The 16,269-nt window shown below is 37.9% G+C and overlaps 1 protein-coding gene across 1 annotated transcript in view; it reads left to right on the top strand.

The window, feature by feature from the left end:
• Positions 1 to 3,578: 3,578 nt before the first annotated feature.
• rab27b (RAB27B, member RAS oncogene family) overlaps positions 3,579 to 16,269 on the top strand; it is a 78,219-nt gene continuing 65,528 nt past the window's right edge. The window contains exon 1 of the mRNA XM_067423467.1: positions 3,579 to 3,841. Within this exon, the coding sequence (XP_067279568.1) occupies positions 3,840 to 3,841 (2 nt within the window). The 5' untranslated portion in view covers positions 3,579 to 3,839. The remainder of the gene's footprint in view (positions 3,842 to 16,269) is intronic.

Genomic DNA, 16,269 nt, shown 5'->3' with positions numbered 1-16,269 from the left:
ATGTAACGAGTAAAGCATTACAAGTTACGTTATTACAACCACCTGGCTCTAAGAGAAACAACATTACATAAAATAAACATTTAATCAGAGATCTAAATAATAATACAAACATTAACAAAAGAAAAAAAAATCCAGGACTGAAGAGAAAAAGGTGAACAGCATCGCTCCTTTCTCCATCTTCATCTCCATCTCCATCTCCATCTCCATCTCCTTCTCCTTCGTTTTTATCCCTCACTCAACCACACGAAACACTCCACACTGTTCGCTCTGGAAGAGACCAAAGCAACGCATTACATAGTCAGATTACCTTTGATTTTACAGGTAAAGCAACCATTAAGGTGCATTACTCGTAACATCAAAAGAGTAATCTGATTACACAATGCACATTACTTGTAATGCATTATTTTACTCGTAACATCAAAAAAATAATCATATTATGTAAAGTAATGCATTACAAGTAACTTGCATTATGTAATCAGATACATTTTTTATGTTGTGAGTCTTGAAATGGATTACAAGTAACATACATTACGGAATCAGATTACTGTTTATTGTTGTGAGTCTTATAATGGATTACAAGTAACTTGCTCTACGTAATCAGATTACTTTTTTATGTTGTGTCTTGTTATGGATTACAAGTAATTTACATTACGTAATCAGCTTACTTTTTTATGTTGTGAGTCTTGTTATGGATTACAAGTAATTTACAACATAAAAAAGTAATCTGATTACGTAATGTAAATTACTTGTAATCCATAACAAGACATAACATCAAAAATTAATCTGATTATGTAGAGCAAGTTACTTGTGATCCATAACAAGACTCACAACATAAAAAAGTAATCTGATTACATAATGTGAGTCTTGTTATGGATCACAAGTAACTTGCTCTACGTAATCAGATTAATTTTTGATGTTATGTCTTGTTATGGATTACAAGTAACTTTCATTATGTAATCAGATTACTTTTTGATGTTATGAGTTGTGTAATGAATTACAAGTAACTTTCATTATGTAATCAGATTACTTTTTGATGTTATGAGTTGTGTAATGAATTACAAGAAACGTTCATTATGTAATCAGATTACTTTTTTATGTTGTGAGTCTTGGAATGGATTGCAAGTAACTGTCGTTATGTAATCAGATTACTTTTTGATGTTATGTCTTGTTATGGATTACAAGTAACTTTCATTATGTAATCAGATTACTTTTTGATGTTATGAGTTGTGTAATGAATTACAAGAAACTTTCATTATGTAATCAGATTACTTTTTTATGTTGTGAGTCTTGGAATGGATTACAAGTAACTGTCGTTATGTAATCAGATTACTTTTTTATGTTGTGAGTCTTGGAATGGATTACAAGTAACTGTCGTTATGTAATCAGATTACTTTTTGATGTTATGAGTCTTGTAATGGATTACAAGTAACGTGCATTACTAACGTGCATTGGATAATCAGATCACAAGTAACTTGCTCTACGTAATCAGATTAATTTTTGATGTTAAGTTTTGTTATGGATTACAAGTAACTTTCATTATGTAATCAGATTACTTTTTGATGTTATGAGTCTTGTAATGGATTATAAGTAACTTGCATTATGTAATCAGATTACTTTGTGATGTTAGGAGTCTTGTAATGGATTACAAGTAACTTTCATTATGTAATCAGATTAATTTTTGATGTTATGTCTTGTTATGGATTACAACTAACTTTCATTATGTAATCAGATTACTTTTTGATGTTTGGAGTTTTGTTATGGATTACAAGTAACTTTCATTATGTAATCAGATTACTTTTTGATGTTATGAGTTGTGTAATGAATTACAAGAAACTTTCATTATGTAATCAGATTACTTTTTTATGTTGTGAGTCTTGGAATGGATTACAAGTAACTGTCGTTATGTAATCAGATTACTTTTTGATGTTATGAGTCTTGGAATGGATTACAAGTAACTTGCATTACTAACGTGCATTGGATAATCAGATTTTTTTCCTGATGTTCTGAGTAAAGCAACACATTAAAAGTAACCTCAAAATTACATTCTAATAACACATTTATGCACAGCCAAAAAAGTTAGTGCAGATGAAGTATTTTCAAGAACAACAGTCACAGAAATATAAATTGTAGTTGCAGTGTAGCTAGTGATGCATCATGTCTAATTTAATGGACAGATGATTATTTAAAATTTAACAACGATATGACTCCTTAGATGTTATTTGATGGTACACCTTTTTTTTTTTTTTTTCTTTTTTTACCTGCAAATGTCTCCAAGGATATAATGGATTGATGTTCTGGAGCAATTTGGCATTTCATGGCTATCGGCCAGTCAAAATCCCATATACAAAGGCTTGCCACTTGATGGCAGAGCATAGGATAATGCACTAGAGTCACTGTAGTAGTTAATATGTAACTGTGTCATCAAAACCCATGCATACGCAAGAAGATGCTTTATGAATAGCTCTCCACTTTAGTGACCTCTATGCGTGAAAGGGTTCAAATGTTTTTAGATATAGTTTTATAAATCATTTAATAATAGCAGACTCCACAACTATAATGATAACAGTACAGAGAAACAATTTCATTGGAATAATAAGTTGTATTATTTTTGTACTCTTTTGATCACACATATTCAAGCCAAGATCAGCACAAAGCCACCAGTGTTTCCCTTCTACTTTCATATTGAGTCTAATTGGCATTTGATAAACAATTAAAAGCTGTTGCCTCTCCACATTAGTGGTTCCCATGGAGACAGGAGTGCTGATGCCATCTGAACATGTTTTAGATGTGCGGCTCTTCACTATATCTAGATAAGAGAGTTGACTTCACATCGCAGTGAATAAATGAACGGTCACGCCGCCCTGTGCTATGTCCACACAGGAAACCGGCGTATCCATGACAACAGGTGGCACGGGTTCCTGTTTCAGTTTGACCTTACGCTCCTCTTTAATTGATCTGAACACGGATCGTGTCTAGCGCTAGATGACAGATTTGCCAAAGTGCGGAGGGATGCCAAATGTTAATAGTGCTCAAAAAGGATTCATTTTTTTCAGTCTGTTTGAATCTTCTGGAGTCAGTCGGTTTCCAAGTATCTATGTGAGGTTGAGCAGTTATGCAATCATTGGATTGGACTTATTTTTCCAATGTGATGCTTTTATTTTGGTCTCATTTGGATTGGCACGGTTGTCAAAGTGGATTTGTAAACTGGATCCGCACAAAGAGTTCATTGTTGTTTTTGCACAAAGAGCATATAAAGTGCAGGAAGGCCTTGTTATGAACCCGTGTCTTTAATACAGTCTTTTAAATTAATGAATAATGACACCAAAGTCACTTCCAAGTCACCGAAACATTATTCTATGAGATATATTGTCATATTTTCTGTTTTATTAAATTTTTTACTGTAATACATTTGTCAATGTATTGTTTACAGTCTACATATGTGAAGGCTAAGCATTGTGAATATTTATTACACTACTTGAATGGACGTTCCAGTAAATGTCAGTAGCTAATTAATATTCATGAGCGAATGTCCAATGAACGCGCTGCAACCTGTTGTTGGCGTACATAGCACCCGGCGCTAGGACCCGGATCAGAGCGTGCCTCCGCGGGGCTGGAAACTGTTCGGCTGCTACAGAAGATCCATCCGAGAGCGCACAAGAGCCTCATGCACGCTCATTACACTTGAGAAGATATGCTTTAGTGTTTGAGCATTTACCTGAGCAGATTGCCTTTCGAATGAGGCGCGGTTAGAGCGGAATAAACGGCGGTGGGGTTTGATGAGGATGAGGATGAAGAACGCGAGACACCTGTGATTACATTCGGCAGCATCAGTCACTGAGATGTGAGTAAATCATTAGTGTAAAGTCGTCTCATGGACGTGAATATAATGTCTGCTGCTGCTGCGAACCCGAGTGGTCGGTGTCGTGTGTATGTATGTATGTATGTATGTATGTATGTGTGTGTGTGTGTGTGTGTGTGTGTGTGTGTGGCGGAAGCCTGAGTCACCAGAAACACACACTGCGCAGTACCACAACTTGATCACAACAATTGTGTACATGAGTACATCATATAAGTCTGAATCATGTCTGATACTTCTCTTGACAGAAGTTCCCATGGTGCTATGATGGGTTTTAGAATGGTAATACCAGGTTTTGGGCATTTACCATGGTACTACCTTGTTTTTGTTTTGTTTTTTAGATGTGTACCATGGCATTACCATATTGTTAGGCCATTCACTATGATGGTAGCTCATGTCTGTAACGCCTTGATTTAGTTTACAAAAAAAATACTAAAATTGTGTTTTTAGAACGTAAAGTCCATGATATCACCATGGTAATAGCATCACTTTTGTTTTGCTCAAAAAAAGGTGACAATCTGGCAACTAAAATGTTGTACTAGGTTTTAACCCCACATGTATCGATCAAACACCAGTATTCTGTGACAAACCCAGTATCGATTTGGAAAAAAAAAAGCCATATAAATGTCTAATTGGTAAAGTTTTTGCCACAATTCTAGGATGTGGTGGGTGGTTGCCAGGGTGTTGCTAGGTGGATGCTTTTTTGTCAGGTGGTTTCTAGCTAGTATATACCTGGTTCAAGTCTGTAAACTGGTGCTGTAAAAGTGAATATCTGCATATATAATTTACCCATGCTTGCATGTGTAATTTTTTCGACCTCATAATGTTTAATTGAAATGTCATATCCGGATCTTCCAGTGCAAACGCTGACATGTGTAACAAGTCCTGCCCTACAATTTTTTTTTTTTTGGTCTTCTGCACTAAATTTATTTTTACGATCTCTTTATTTTTACTCTTTATACAATCTTATATTGTTCGAAGCATTAGGTTTTTGGCAGATGAACAAAAGTCTTACAGGTTTGGATCGACATGAGAGTATTTTTATTTTTGGGTGAACTATACCCTATAACAATCATATTGATCACATCGTTACACCAGTAGCTGGCGATAAGTTACTTAAATTAATTTGTTATTGAATCATTCATTCAAGAGATTTGTTCAAACACACGGATTCATCCAGTAATGAAACAAGTGAAGTCTTTATGAGTGAGTCATTGAATAATTCGTTCAAGAGATTCATAAAAAAAACCACTGATTCATCCAGTATTTAAACAAGTGAAGTTTTAATGAGTGAGTCATTGAATCATTCATTCAAGAGATTCATTCACAAACATTGATTCATCTAGTAATGAGACAAGTGAAGTCTTTATGAGCGAGTCATTGAATCATTCATTCAAGAGATCCATTCACAAACATTGATTCATCTAGTAATGAAACAAATTAAGTTTTAATGAGTGAGTCATTGAATCATTCATTCAAGAGATTTATTTAAAAGCTCTTATTCATCCAGTAATGAGACAAGTGAAGTTTTTGAGTGAGTCATTGAATCATTCACTCAAATCTTTTTCATTTTATTATTCATTTAGATCAATTCATCATTTGAAATAGACTGCAGCAATTAACATTTTAACATCAGAACCTCTAATAAATTACATGTTCTTGTAAAAAATCAGGATTCTCAATTATCCAGAATCATGCACCTCTATTTAATTTAATTTTTTTTGTCTATTAATGTTTCAATGAGCATTTTACAGTATACTTCAGGACCCCTGGATGTATTTTCAGATTAGTTTGCTCTGTGTCATTCCTCACACACAGTGCAGTGAGTCGAGCGGCGTGTGAAAATGTTCCAAACCAGAAAAATGTGCTTTTTACTGAGAATCCCATGTGTGATGCTCTGCACCTGAACAGAAGGGCAAGCTTGATGCTTGTATATTACTAACAAAACCTCTTATTGAGCATGTTGCACTGTTGTTATTGATCTAGTGAAGGGTTGTATAGTAGACACAACACGAGTGTCAAACGCTTATTGATTTCAGTCACTTCAGAGCTGTGGAAATAGAGCTCTGCAGTATAAAACCCTCTGTAAAACAGATATTCGTCTGCACCGCTGCCTTCATGATTATACTTATTGATAAGACGATAAAGTCAGTGATAATTCATAGAGACGAAGCTAAATTAATGTGGCTAAGTCTAATTAGGAGCGTCATCTATCACTGATACATTAGTGTTTTTAAAATAATTCTCATTAGAGAACTACTGATGAAAATGTGCAAACCTCACCACTCTCATGCTGTGTTTTTATATGGTTACTATGGTTTCTGTTTGTTTTTTAGGGTGCTATTGTGCAGTTGCTAGGGTGTTGTGTGTGCCAGGCTGTTGCTATATGGTTACTATGGTTACTGTTTGTTTATAAGGTGCTGTTATGGAGATGCTAGGATGTTGCTTGTGGTTGTCAGGGTGTTGCTATATGGTTGCTAGTTGTTTTTGGCATTCTGTTATTGGTTGCCAAGGCTTTGATGTATGGTTATTATGGTACGTGTTTGTTTATATGGCGCTGTTATGGAGTTGTGTGTGGCAGGGTATTGATAAATGCTTACTTATGGGTACTGCTTGTTTTTATGGGCTGTCATGGAGTTGCTAGGGAGGGTGTTGTTTGTGGTTGTCAGGGTGTTGCTATATGGTTGCTGGTTGTTGTTAGCGTGCTCTTAGGCAGAGGGTATTGTGGTTGGTTGCAAGGGTGTTTCTATATGGTTACTCTGGTTACTGGTTGTTTTTAGGGTACTGTTATGGAGTTGCTAGGGTGTTGTGTGTGTGTGTGTGTGGTTGTCAGGGTATCTGCTTATTGTGGTTACTGTTTGTTTTTACGGTTATGTTATTATGCAGTTGCTTAGGGTTTTGTGCGTGCATGCGCCAGGGCATTGCTAAATGGTTACTATGGGTACTACTGTTTGTTTTTATTTTGCTATTTTGGATTGGCTAGGATGTTGTGTGCTTGGTTGTCAGGGTGTTGCTATACAGTTGCAGGTTGTTTTTTTGCAAGCTGGTAATGGGTCACAGGGCGTTGTTATATGCTTACTGTGGTTACTGTTTGTTTTTAGTTGGTTGCCAGGGCATTGCTATGTGGTTACTGTTTGTTTTTAGGGTTCTGTTATGCAGTTGCTAGGGTGTTGTGTGGCAGGGCATTGCTATATGGTAACTATGGGTACTGTTTGTTTTTATGGTGCTGTTATGGAGTTGCTAGGGTGTTGTTTGTGGTTGTCAGGGTGTTGCTATATGGTTGCTGGTTGTTTTAAGCATTCTGTTATTGGTTCCCAGGGCCTTACTGTGGTTACTGGTTGTTGTTAGCATGCTGTTATGCAGAGGGTGTTGTGGTTGGTTGCCAGGGTGTTGCTATTCCCTTACTGTGGTTACTGGTTGTTTTTAGGATACTTTTATGGATTTGCTAGGGTGTTGTGTATGGTGTCGCTATATGCGTACTGTGGTTACTGGCTGTTTTTAGCATGCTGTTATGGAAAGAGTGTTGTGGTTGGTTGCCAGGGTGTTGCTATATGGTTAGTATGGTTACTTTTTGATTTTAGGATGCTGTTATGGAAAGAGTGTTGTGGTTGGTTGTCAGGGTGTTGCTATATGGTTAGTATGGTTACTGTTTGTTTTTAGGATGCTGTTATGGAAAGAGTGTTGTGGTTGGTTGCCAGGGTGTTGCTATATGATTAGTATGGTTACTGTTTGTTTTTAGGATGCTGTTATGGAAAGAGTGTTGTGGTTGGTTGCCAGGGTGTTGCTATATGGTTAGTATGGTTACTGTTTGTTTTTAGGATGCTGTTATGGAAAGAGTGTTGTGGTTGGTTGCCAGGGTGTTGTTATATGGTTAGTATGGTTACTGTTTGTTTTTAGGATGCTGTTATGGAAAGAGTGTTGTGGTTGGTTGTCAGGGTGTTGCTATATGGTTAGTATGGTTACTGTTTGTTTTTAGGATGCTGTTATGGAAAGAGTGTTGTGGTTGGTTGCCAGGGTGTTGCTATATGGTTAGTATGGTTACTGTTTGTTTTTAGGATGCTGTTATGGAAAGAGTGTTGTGGTTGGTTGCCAGGGTGTTGCTATATGGTTAGTATGGTTACTGTTTGTTTTTAGGATGCTGTTATGGAAAGGGTGTTGTGGTTGGTTGCCAGAATGTTGCTATATGGTTATTATGGTTACTGTTTGTTTTTAGGATGCTGTTATGGAAAGGGTGTTGTGGTTGGTTGCCAGAATGTTGCTATATGGTTATTATGGTTACTGTTTGTTTTTAGGATGCTGTTATGGAAAGGGTGTTGTGGTTGGTTGCCAGGGTGTTGCTATATGGTTAGTATGGTTACTGTGGTTTTTAGGATGCTGTTATGGAAAGAGTGTTGTGGTTGGTTGCCAGGGTGTTGCTATATGGTTAGTATGGTTACTGTTTGTTTTTAGGATGCTGTTATGGAAAGAGTGTTGTGGTTGGTTGCCAGGGTGTTGCTTTATGGTTACTATGGTTACTGTTTGTTTTTAGGATGCTGTTATGGAAAGAGTGTTGTGGTTGGTTGCCAGGGTGTTGCTATATGGTTAGTATGGTTACTGTTTGTTTTTAGGATGCTGTTATGGAAAGAGTGTTGTGGTTGGTTGCCAGGGTGTTGCTATATGGTTAGTATGGTTACTGTTTGTTTTTAGGATGCTGTTATGGAAAGAGTGTTGTGGTTGGTTGTCAGGGTGTTGCAAATGGTTAGTATGGTTACTGTTTGTTTTTAGGATGCTGTTATGGAAAGAGTGTTGTGGTTGGTTGCCAGGGTGTTGCTATATGGTTAGTATGGTTACTGTTTGTTTTTAGGATGCTGTTATGGAAAGAGTGTTGTGGTTGGTTGCCAGGGTGTTGCTATATGGTTAGTATGGTTACTGTTTGTTTTTAGGATGCTGTTATGGAAAGAGTGTTGTGGTTGGTTGCCAGGGTGTTGCTATATGGTTAGTATGGTTACTGTTTGTTTTTAGGATGCTGTTATGGAAAGAGTGTTGTGGTTGGTTGCCAGGGTGTTGCTATATGGTTAGTATGGTTACTGTTTGTTTTTAGGATGCTGTTATGGAAAGGGTGTTTTGTTTGGTTGCCAGAGTGTTGCTATATGGTTATTATGGTTACTGTTTGTTTTTAGGATGCTGTTATGGAAAGGGTGTTGTGGTTGGTTGCCAGGGTGTTGCTATATGGTTAGTATGGTTACTGTTTGTTTTTAGGATGCTGTTATGGAAAGAGTGTTGTGGTTGGTTGCCAGGGTGTTGCTATATGGTTAGTATGGTTACTGTTTGTTTTTAGGATGCTGTTATGGAAAGAGTGTTGTGGTTGGTTGCCAGGGTGTTGCTTTATGGTTACTATGGTTACTGTTTGTTTTTAGGATGCTGTTATGGAAAGAGTGTTGTGGTTGGTTGCCAGGGTGTTGCTATATGGTTAGTATGGTTACTGTTTGTTTTTAGGATGCTGTTATGGAAAGAGTGTTGTGGTTGGTTGCCAGGGTGTTGCTATATGGTTAGTATGGTTACTGTTTGTTTTTAGGATGCTGTTATGGAAAGGGTGTTGTGGTTGGTTGCCAGGGTGTTGCTATATGGTTAGTATGGTTACTGTTTGTTTTTAGGATGCTGTTATGGAAAGGGTGTTGTGGTTGGTTGCCAGAATGTTGCTATATGGTTATTATGGTTACTGTTTGTTTTTAGGATGCTGTTATGGAAAGGGTGTTGTGGTTGGTTGCCAGGGTGTTGCTATATGGTTAGTATGGTTACTGTTTGTTTTTAGGATGCTGTTATGGAAAGAGTGTTGTGGTTGGTTGCCAGGGTGTTGCTATATGGTTAGTATGGTTACTGTTTGTTTTTAGGATGCTGTTATGGAAAGAGTGTTGTGGTTGGTTGCCAGGGTGTTGCTTTATGGTTACTATGGTTACTGTTTCTTTTTAGGATGCTGTTATGGAAAGAGTGTTGTGGTTGGTTGCCAGGGTGTTGCTATATGGTTAGTATGGTTACTGTTTGTTTTTAGGATGCTGTTATGGAAAGAGTGTTGTGGTTGGTTGCCAGGGTGTTGCTATATGGTTAGTATGGTTACTGTTTGTTTTTAGGATGCTGTTATGGAAAGAGTGTTGTGGTTGGTTGCTAGGGTGTTGCTATATGGTTAGTACGGTTACTGTTTGTTTTTAGGATGCTGTTATGGAAAGAGTGTTGTGGTTGGTTGCCAGGGTGTTGCTATATGGTTATTATGGTTACTGTTTGTTTTTAGGATGCTGTTATGGAAAGAGTGTTGTGGTTGGTTGCCAGGGTGTTACTATATGGTTACTATGGTTTCTGTTTGTTTTTAGGATGCTGTCATGGAAAGAGTGTTGTGGTTGGTTGCCAGGATGTTGCTTTATGGTTACTATGGTTACTGTTTGTTTTTAGAATGCTGTTATGGAAAGAGTGTTGTGGTTGGTTGCCAGGGTATATGGATAGTATGGTTACTGTCTGTTTTTAGGATGCTGTTATGGAGTTGTGTATGGTTCTGAGGGCGATGCTGTATGCTTACTGTGGTTGCTAGTCTTTTTTAGCTTGCTTTTATTCAAAGGGTGTTGTGGGTGGTTGTCAGGGCGTTGTCAGGGCGTGTGGTTATTTGTTGGTTTTGTTGTGCTGTTATAGAGTTACTAATTTACTAGGGGTTTACTGGCCAATTTCCAGAGCATTGCTGTATGATTACTTTGGTTGCTATTTGTTTTTAGCTTGATGTTATGCAGTTGCTTCTTACCAACCACTCTGTCTTAGTCTAGTCAATTTAGTGGCTAAAATTAAATGCTGCCCATTATTTTTCTTATTGATCATCACCTGTCCCATTACTGAAGTAAATGCCTTTTCATGCAAAGTTTAAGGACATCTGCTGTTGCCCATATTACACTTGTTATATGTTTATTTTTAGTTCAGCGTCTCAGGATCTTCAGAGTTTGTTTGAAATCTAGAAAGTGTTTCAAAGCTATTTCTCTTTTTTTTATTTGTTTTTGATGTGCCATGCCGTTGTATATCATGACAGAAATCATCCGGCGCTGAATATGAATCAGCTGTCGGAGCGACTGTTTAATTAGGAACGCACACAGCAGTAAATCCTGAGGGCCGCTGCCTTTTATCACACAAATGTGTCAATAAAACATTCTGCTGTAAAATTAAGGAATCCGTAAGCATCTGAATTAAACGTGTTAATTAATTTGGACAGACTTCTGTTATTTATTTATTTTAGTTTTTTTATTGTGGATGACGTTTGGCTGGGTTTGACATTTTGAAATAGAATATGAATCGTCCTATTGCATTCATCATAATGTTAAACATGATTTCATTGCTCAGTTTGTTAACCAGCATGAATTGCAATTACAGTAATGCAGTAGTAATGTGAGAATAGTTTCACTAACCTTGTCTGGTCAAACTTAAATCCAATATTTTAACTACCAGTAATGACCATTTCTGATTAACACCAGTGTTAAATTAAAACTAAAACCATAAAACACATTTTTGTTACTTTAAATAAACATTAGCTAAAATAAAGTCATCTTTAACTTTAATTTCAGGTAGTTGCCAATTCAGCATTTCTCATTTTCATTTTTACTTGATGTACTAAAATAACTACATTTACATTTAATCATTTAGCAGATGCTTTTATCCAAAATTGACTTACAAATAAGGAGACCAACAGAAGCAATCACTTCAACAAAAGGGCAACAATATGTAAGTGCCAGTTAGTCTAGCACACTACATGTAGCACATTTAAAATATATATTATAAATAGAAACAAGTAGAATACAATAGTATATAGTAAAAGTTTATAAGTGACGAAGAAAAATGTGTCTACAGCGTTCAGCCATTTCTTCAAGATGGCTAAAGCCTAGGGATGCATGATATTATTTTTGCGGATATCCAATATGCCAATGTTTTTCATTTTGGCCGATACCGGTATACATTTTATGTACTAACATTTTAATTAATCATTTGATACAATGCACTTATTGTGTACATTCATGTTTTTACATTGTACTTACATTTTAAAAATACCAGCATGTAATTTCTGTAGTTACATTTGTAATTACACAATTCAACACTTCCCTTATACCTAACCCTACCCTTAAACTAACCCATATCACCACACCTGTCCATAACTCTACCTGTATCCCACCTCAATATTAGTAAAAGTGCCTTGCAATTTAATTTGAACACAGTAAGTACATTGTACTTATTTTTTGATGTAAGTACACAGTACTTAAGGCCACCTAATATAAAGTGGGGCCCATTTTATTTTTTCCCGCTGTTTGGAAACAACACCATTTTGAGCAAAACCTTTTTTCATTCTGGTTTCAGATTTCTGAGACTTCCTTACTAAAAGGATACTCGTTAAAGATAAATCAATGTTAATAAAGTTATTTTTATGATAAGGGTATAATAACAATAATAAAGGCAGTGATTTTTAACCCCAGATAGATGCAGCCTTAATATTTTATTTTTGGATTTAACGTTTGTGCACATGAGGTGGGGGTGGCATGACATCCGTTGATGCTGTCTTTAGCTTCAAATAAATTCTACAATTATTTTAGAGCTTTTCGGTTTTATTTTTCCTCATCCATTTTATACAATTTTATTACAGATTAATAAACTGTAGATAAAAGTATTTAATTTACAAGTGTCATGCTTGTGACTTCATCATTACTGATTTATTTTATCAGAAAAAGAAGTAACTTCAATTTATTTGTGTGTTCTACTTTTCATTTTATTACTGTAACAACAGCATTGTTCTTGTTCAATCGATAAGATTGTGGCCGTCCTCTAGAATGCTATATTTTATTTTATTTTATAAAATATAGCCTTAGAGGGCACTAGGACCTTGATGAGCTTCTGCTGCTGTGGAGGCTAGAGAGTAGGGGAGACGCGATTGGGCTAGTTTTGTTGTGAAAACCTTGCAACTCTGCTGTTGACAGTCACGTTTTTTTATGCGCATTCACAAATTCAAGACAGCATTTAAAAACTGTCAATATAAATCACCATACGTGCAGTGTATTTGCTTGTTTTCACTTCAAGAATGACCACAGTGCTGACATGGACTTATGGCTATAGCACTCCTTGCACACGTGAGTCAACATGTTATATTATCGGTAGGAGTTGAACAACTTCAATTTTTTTTAAAGTCGACATTTATGTGATGAAAGTCGAGTCGACGTCAACTAGTCGCTGATGATTTCATTTATGAACAAATAAACCTAAACCTTGAGCTAATACTCGAACTCCGGTCTTCTTGTGCCCAGGACAGCTATGGCATATCACAGCGCTGCCCATAAGGTTATTAATCCTACATAACAGCTTTCGTATCAGTTCTTTTGTCTTTGGGCTGTTATATTTCTCACAGATTTCTGCTCGTTCTGAATAAGATACAGATAAAGTAGCACAATAAAGATTACATGTATATGAATGCATTAGTAATTGTGTGTGAATTAATTCTACCTGGCAGCGTCTCTCTACTAATAGTGAAGCTGTAAGTTTTAGTTATCAAGATATAGGCTAGAACTTTTCAGTTTTTAAGCCATTTTATTGATAAATCCCAGAACTGTGTTGACAATACATTTCTGCTCTACTGAAAGGTCTTGTGTGAGGCGCGCGATCTCCGCGTGATCAGGCTGTGTGTGTGTTGCAATCGCATGCAGTTTAGTGTGATGATTAACTTGCGTGTACAATAAGCCTGCATTCTCCCGATCAATTTTGAGCATCCAGATGGTAATCAAACATGTCTTGTGGAGAGCTCTTGGGGTATGCATTTATTTGTCATTTTTAACTGTTCAAAACAGAGCCTGCGTTTTAGGAAATTGTCTATGCTGTTGCGCCCTTTATAGGCCAGCAAATAGTCGACGTCAAGCTTAAAGCGTCATGGCAGGGCATTAAGGTCGACTAGTCGATGAGTCAACTAGTCGGTGCAAACCCTAATTATGGGCATCATTTTTTCATATCGCCAATGCCGATTTTGATATTTTTAAAGGGTTACTTCAGCGATTAGCATATGGCTTTGTATCAGTAGAAACCCTGGAGTATATTCAAATTATTGTGCTTTTCCCCCTCATATCTCCCTGAGACAAGAGATTTATGCATTTTATTTCTGGAAAAATTCCTCCTATGATGCAAAATGACGATTTTTGCATCATAGGAGGAATGTTTGCCCAAAGTCTAAAGACTACAGCCAGCAGAGGGAGCCATTTCCGCATGTTTTGAACCCGCGCATGGGGGATGGGAGATAACACTCTGCTTGCAGGGAGAGCTCAGCTCAGCTACAGGCACTCATTTAAACGGACTATGGTACGCAATGTAAGTCTTTTAACTTCTCAAATTAATTTCTATGAAAGTTAAGCTTGTAAAGGCATGAACTGAAACGCGTGCCAGACTGAACTCCTGTGTGAATGTATGCCGCGAATGTAGTCGCGATTACCTCAGCTCTCATGTTCTCAACTCCTGCAGTTAGTGCTCAGTGCTGTGAGACTCGCGCGGTGACTCACTCATTATATTGAACACACACGTTCAGTTTTTAATTGTAGTGTCTCCTCTAACTCAGTCACTGTAATCAAGTTGGTGGCGTTGGGAATGGCACAGGGCAGCGAAGCATTCTGGGAATTGTAGTCTTTCATCCCCATGGGACAAGAATACATTTTCTGTCTTTTCTCAGTCTAGAAGACACCAAATTCAAAAATAATTTCACATTTCTACTGCATTGATGACCCAGTTTAAATACAGATTCATCTTCCCAGCGCTGAAGTACCCCTTTAAGTGTATCGGCCGATTCAGATGTCATGCCGATATTATTGTGCATCCCTACTAAAGACACAAAAACTTGGGTTTAGTTTAGCAGGTCATTCCACCAGCAGGGAACAGTCCAGGTAACGGTCTGCGATTTTGTGCCTCTGTGATTTAGCACCACAAGGCGTCGTTCACTTCACAGGCAGAACGCACGCTTCTGAAGGACACACACGTTTGAATTCGTGAGTGTAGGTTTAGAGGTGCAGAGCCAGCGGTTGTTCTGTAGGCAAACACCAGTGCCTTGAATTTGAAGAGACTGGCAATTAGCAACCAGTGCAAGTTTATGAAGAGGAGTGACGTACGCTCTCTTCCGCTCATTAAAGACCTGCTGTATTCTTGATCAGTTGCAGAGGTTTGACAGTACATGCTGGAAGGGCTGCCAAGAGAGCATTACAAGAGTCCAGTCTGGAGAGAACAAGAGCTCGGAGAAAGAGTTGTGATAGGAAGTGAAATCTTCCTAGTGTTGTATAAGGCAAGTCTGCTGGACCGTTTTAGCAATGTGGTCTGTGAAGTTTCAAGGATCATCCATCACAACGGCATTGTTCCTGGCAGTCCTGGGCGACGTTATAATTGATGAACCTAGATGAATGGGGAAGTTGTGAGGAAGTGACGTTGGCCCGAGACCACAAGACAAGCAGTTCTGTCCTTGCACAATTGTGTTGAAGGTGGTGGCCCTTGATCCAGCCAGAAATAACTGTCAGGCAGTGAATGAACAAGCCATGTTTCTGAATGAGAGATGTAAAGGATGACATGTGGATGGAGAATAGAAGCGGTTCGAGCACTGAGCCCTGGGGAACTAGCCTGAAACTCACCATTGACAGGGCTCAATCCGAGGGGTGGATAAATGGTTGTCTTTCAAACTCCCTCTGCACGCGATAGGATAGCGCTACAAGCAACCAGAGCAATGAAGGTGAAGCAAAGCTACTTAGACAGATTAAACTTTCGCCGTATCCGGTCGGCAAAACTCTTTGAATTCTAAGAATTACTTCAGTGCTGTTCTTTGTTTTTATTCTCAGAGAAAAGCTTAACTCCAAGTCTTCCAGAGTCGTGGTCAAAGCTGATTCGAAAGACCGCCGTTCTCCAGTTTCTGTGTTTACTAGAAGCACGCAAACGCAACTTGGCCGTCATTATGTTAAGCCCCGTCCACTGACTCTGTACACGATGTGATTGGCCCGACCAGAGCTTGGCATTTACAGCTCAAAAGTATATTGAGAGTTGCTAGACAACACTCGCGGCAGATAGGATTTGCTGGCGCTAGAGTGCGTCTAGATTTCTAGGCTACTGGGGAACCCCAGTAGCCAGAAGTTGTGACTTAGAAACCTCACACTGAAAGACCTACCTAAAAGAGGTAAGACTTGAACCACTGGAGTGCAGTTCCTAAGATGCCCTTTGTCAGGAGGAACCGGGGGTTAACTGTGTCTAAAGCAGCAGACAGATTCAGCAAGATGAGTACTGAGGATTTGGAAGCTGTACTGAGGTTCAATAACTGAGATCAGGGCAGTTTCAGTTGAGTGGCCACTTTTGAAGCCAAACTGGTTGTCTAGGAGGATGTTCTGTGTGAGACAGCAAGAGAGAAGGTTGAACAC

The sequence above is a fragment of the Pseudorasbora parva genome, chromosome 18 (assembly GCF_024679245.1).
Source record: "Pseudorasbora parva isolate DD20220531a chromosome 18, ASM2467924v1, whole genome shotgun sequence".
Taxonomy (NCBI): Eukaryota; Metazoa; Chordata; class Actinopteri; order Cypriniformes; family Gobionidae; genus Pseudorasbora; species Pseudorasbora parva.
The sequence above is the reverse complement of the archived record's forward strand: the minus strand, read 5'-3'. Positions and strand labels throughout refer to the sequence as shown.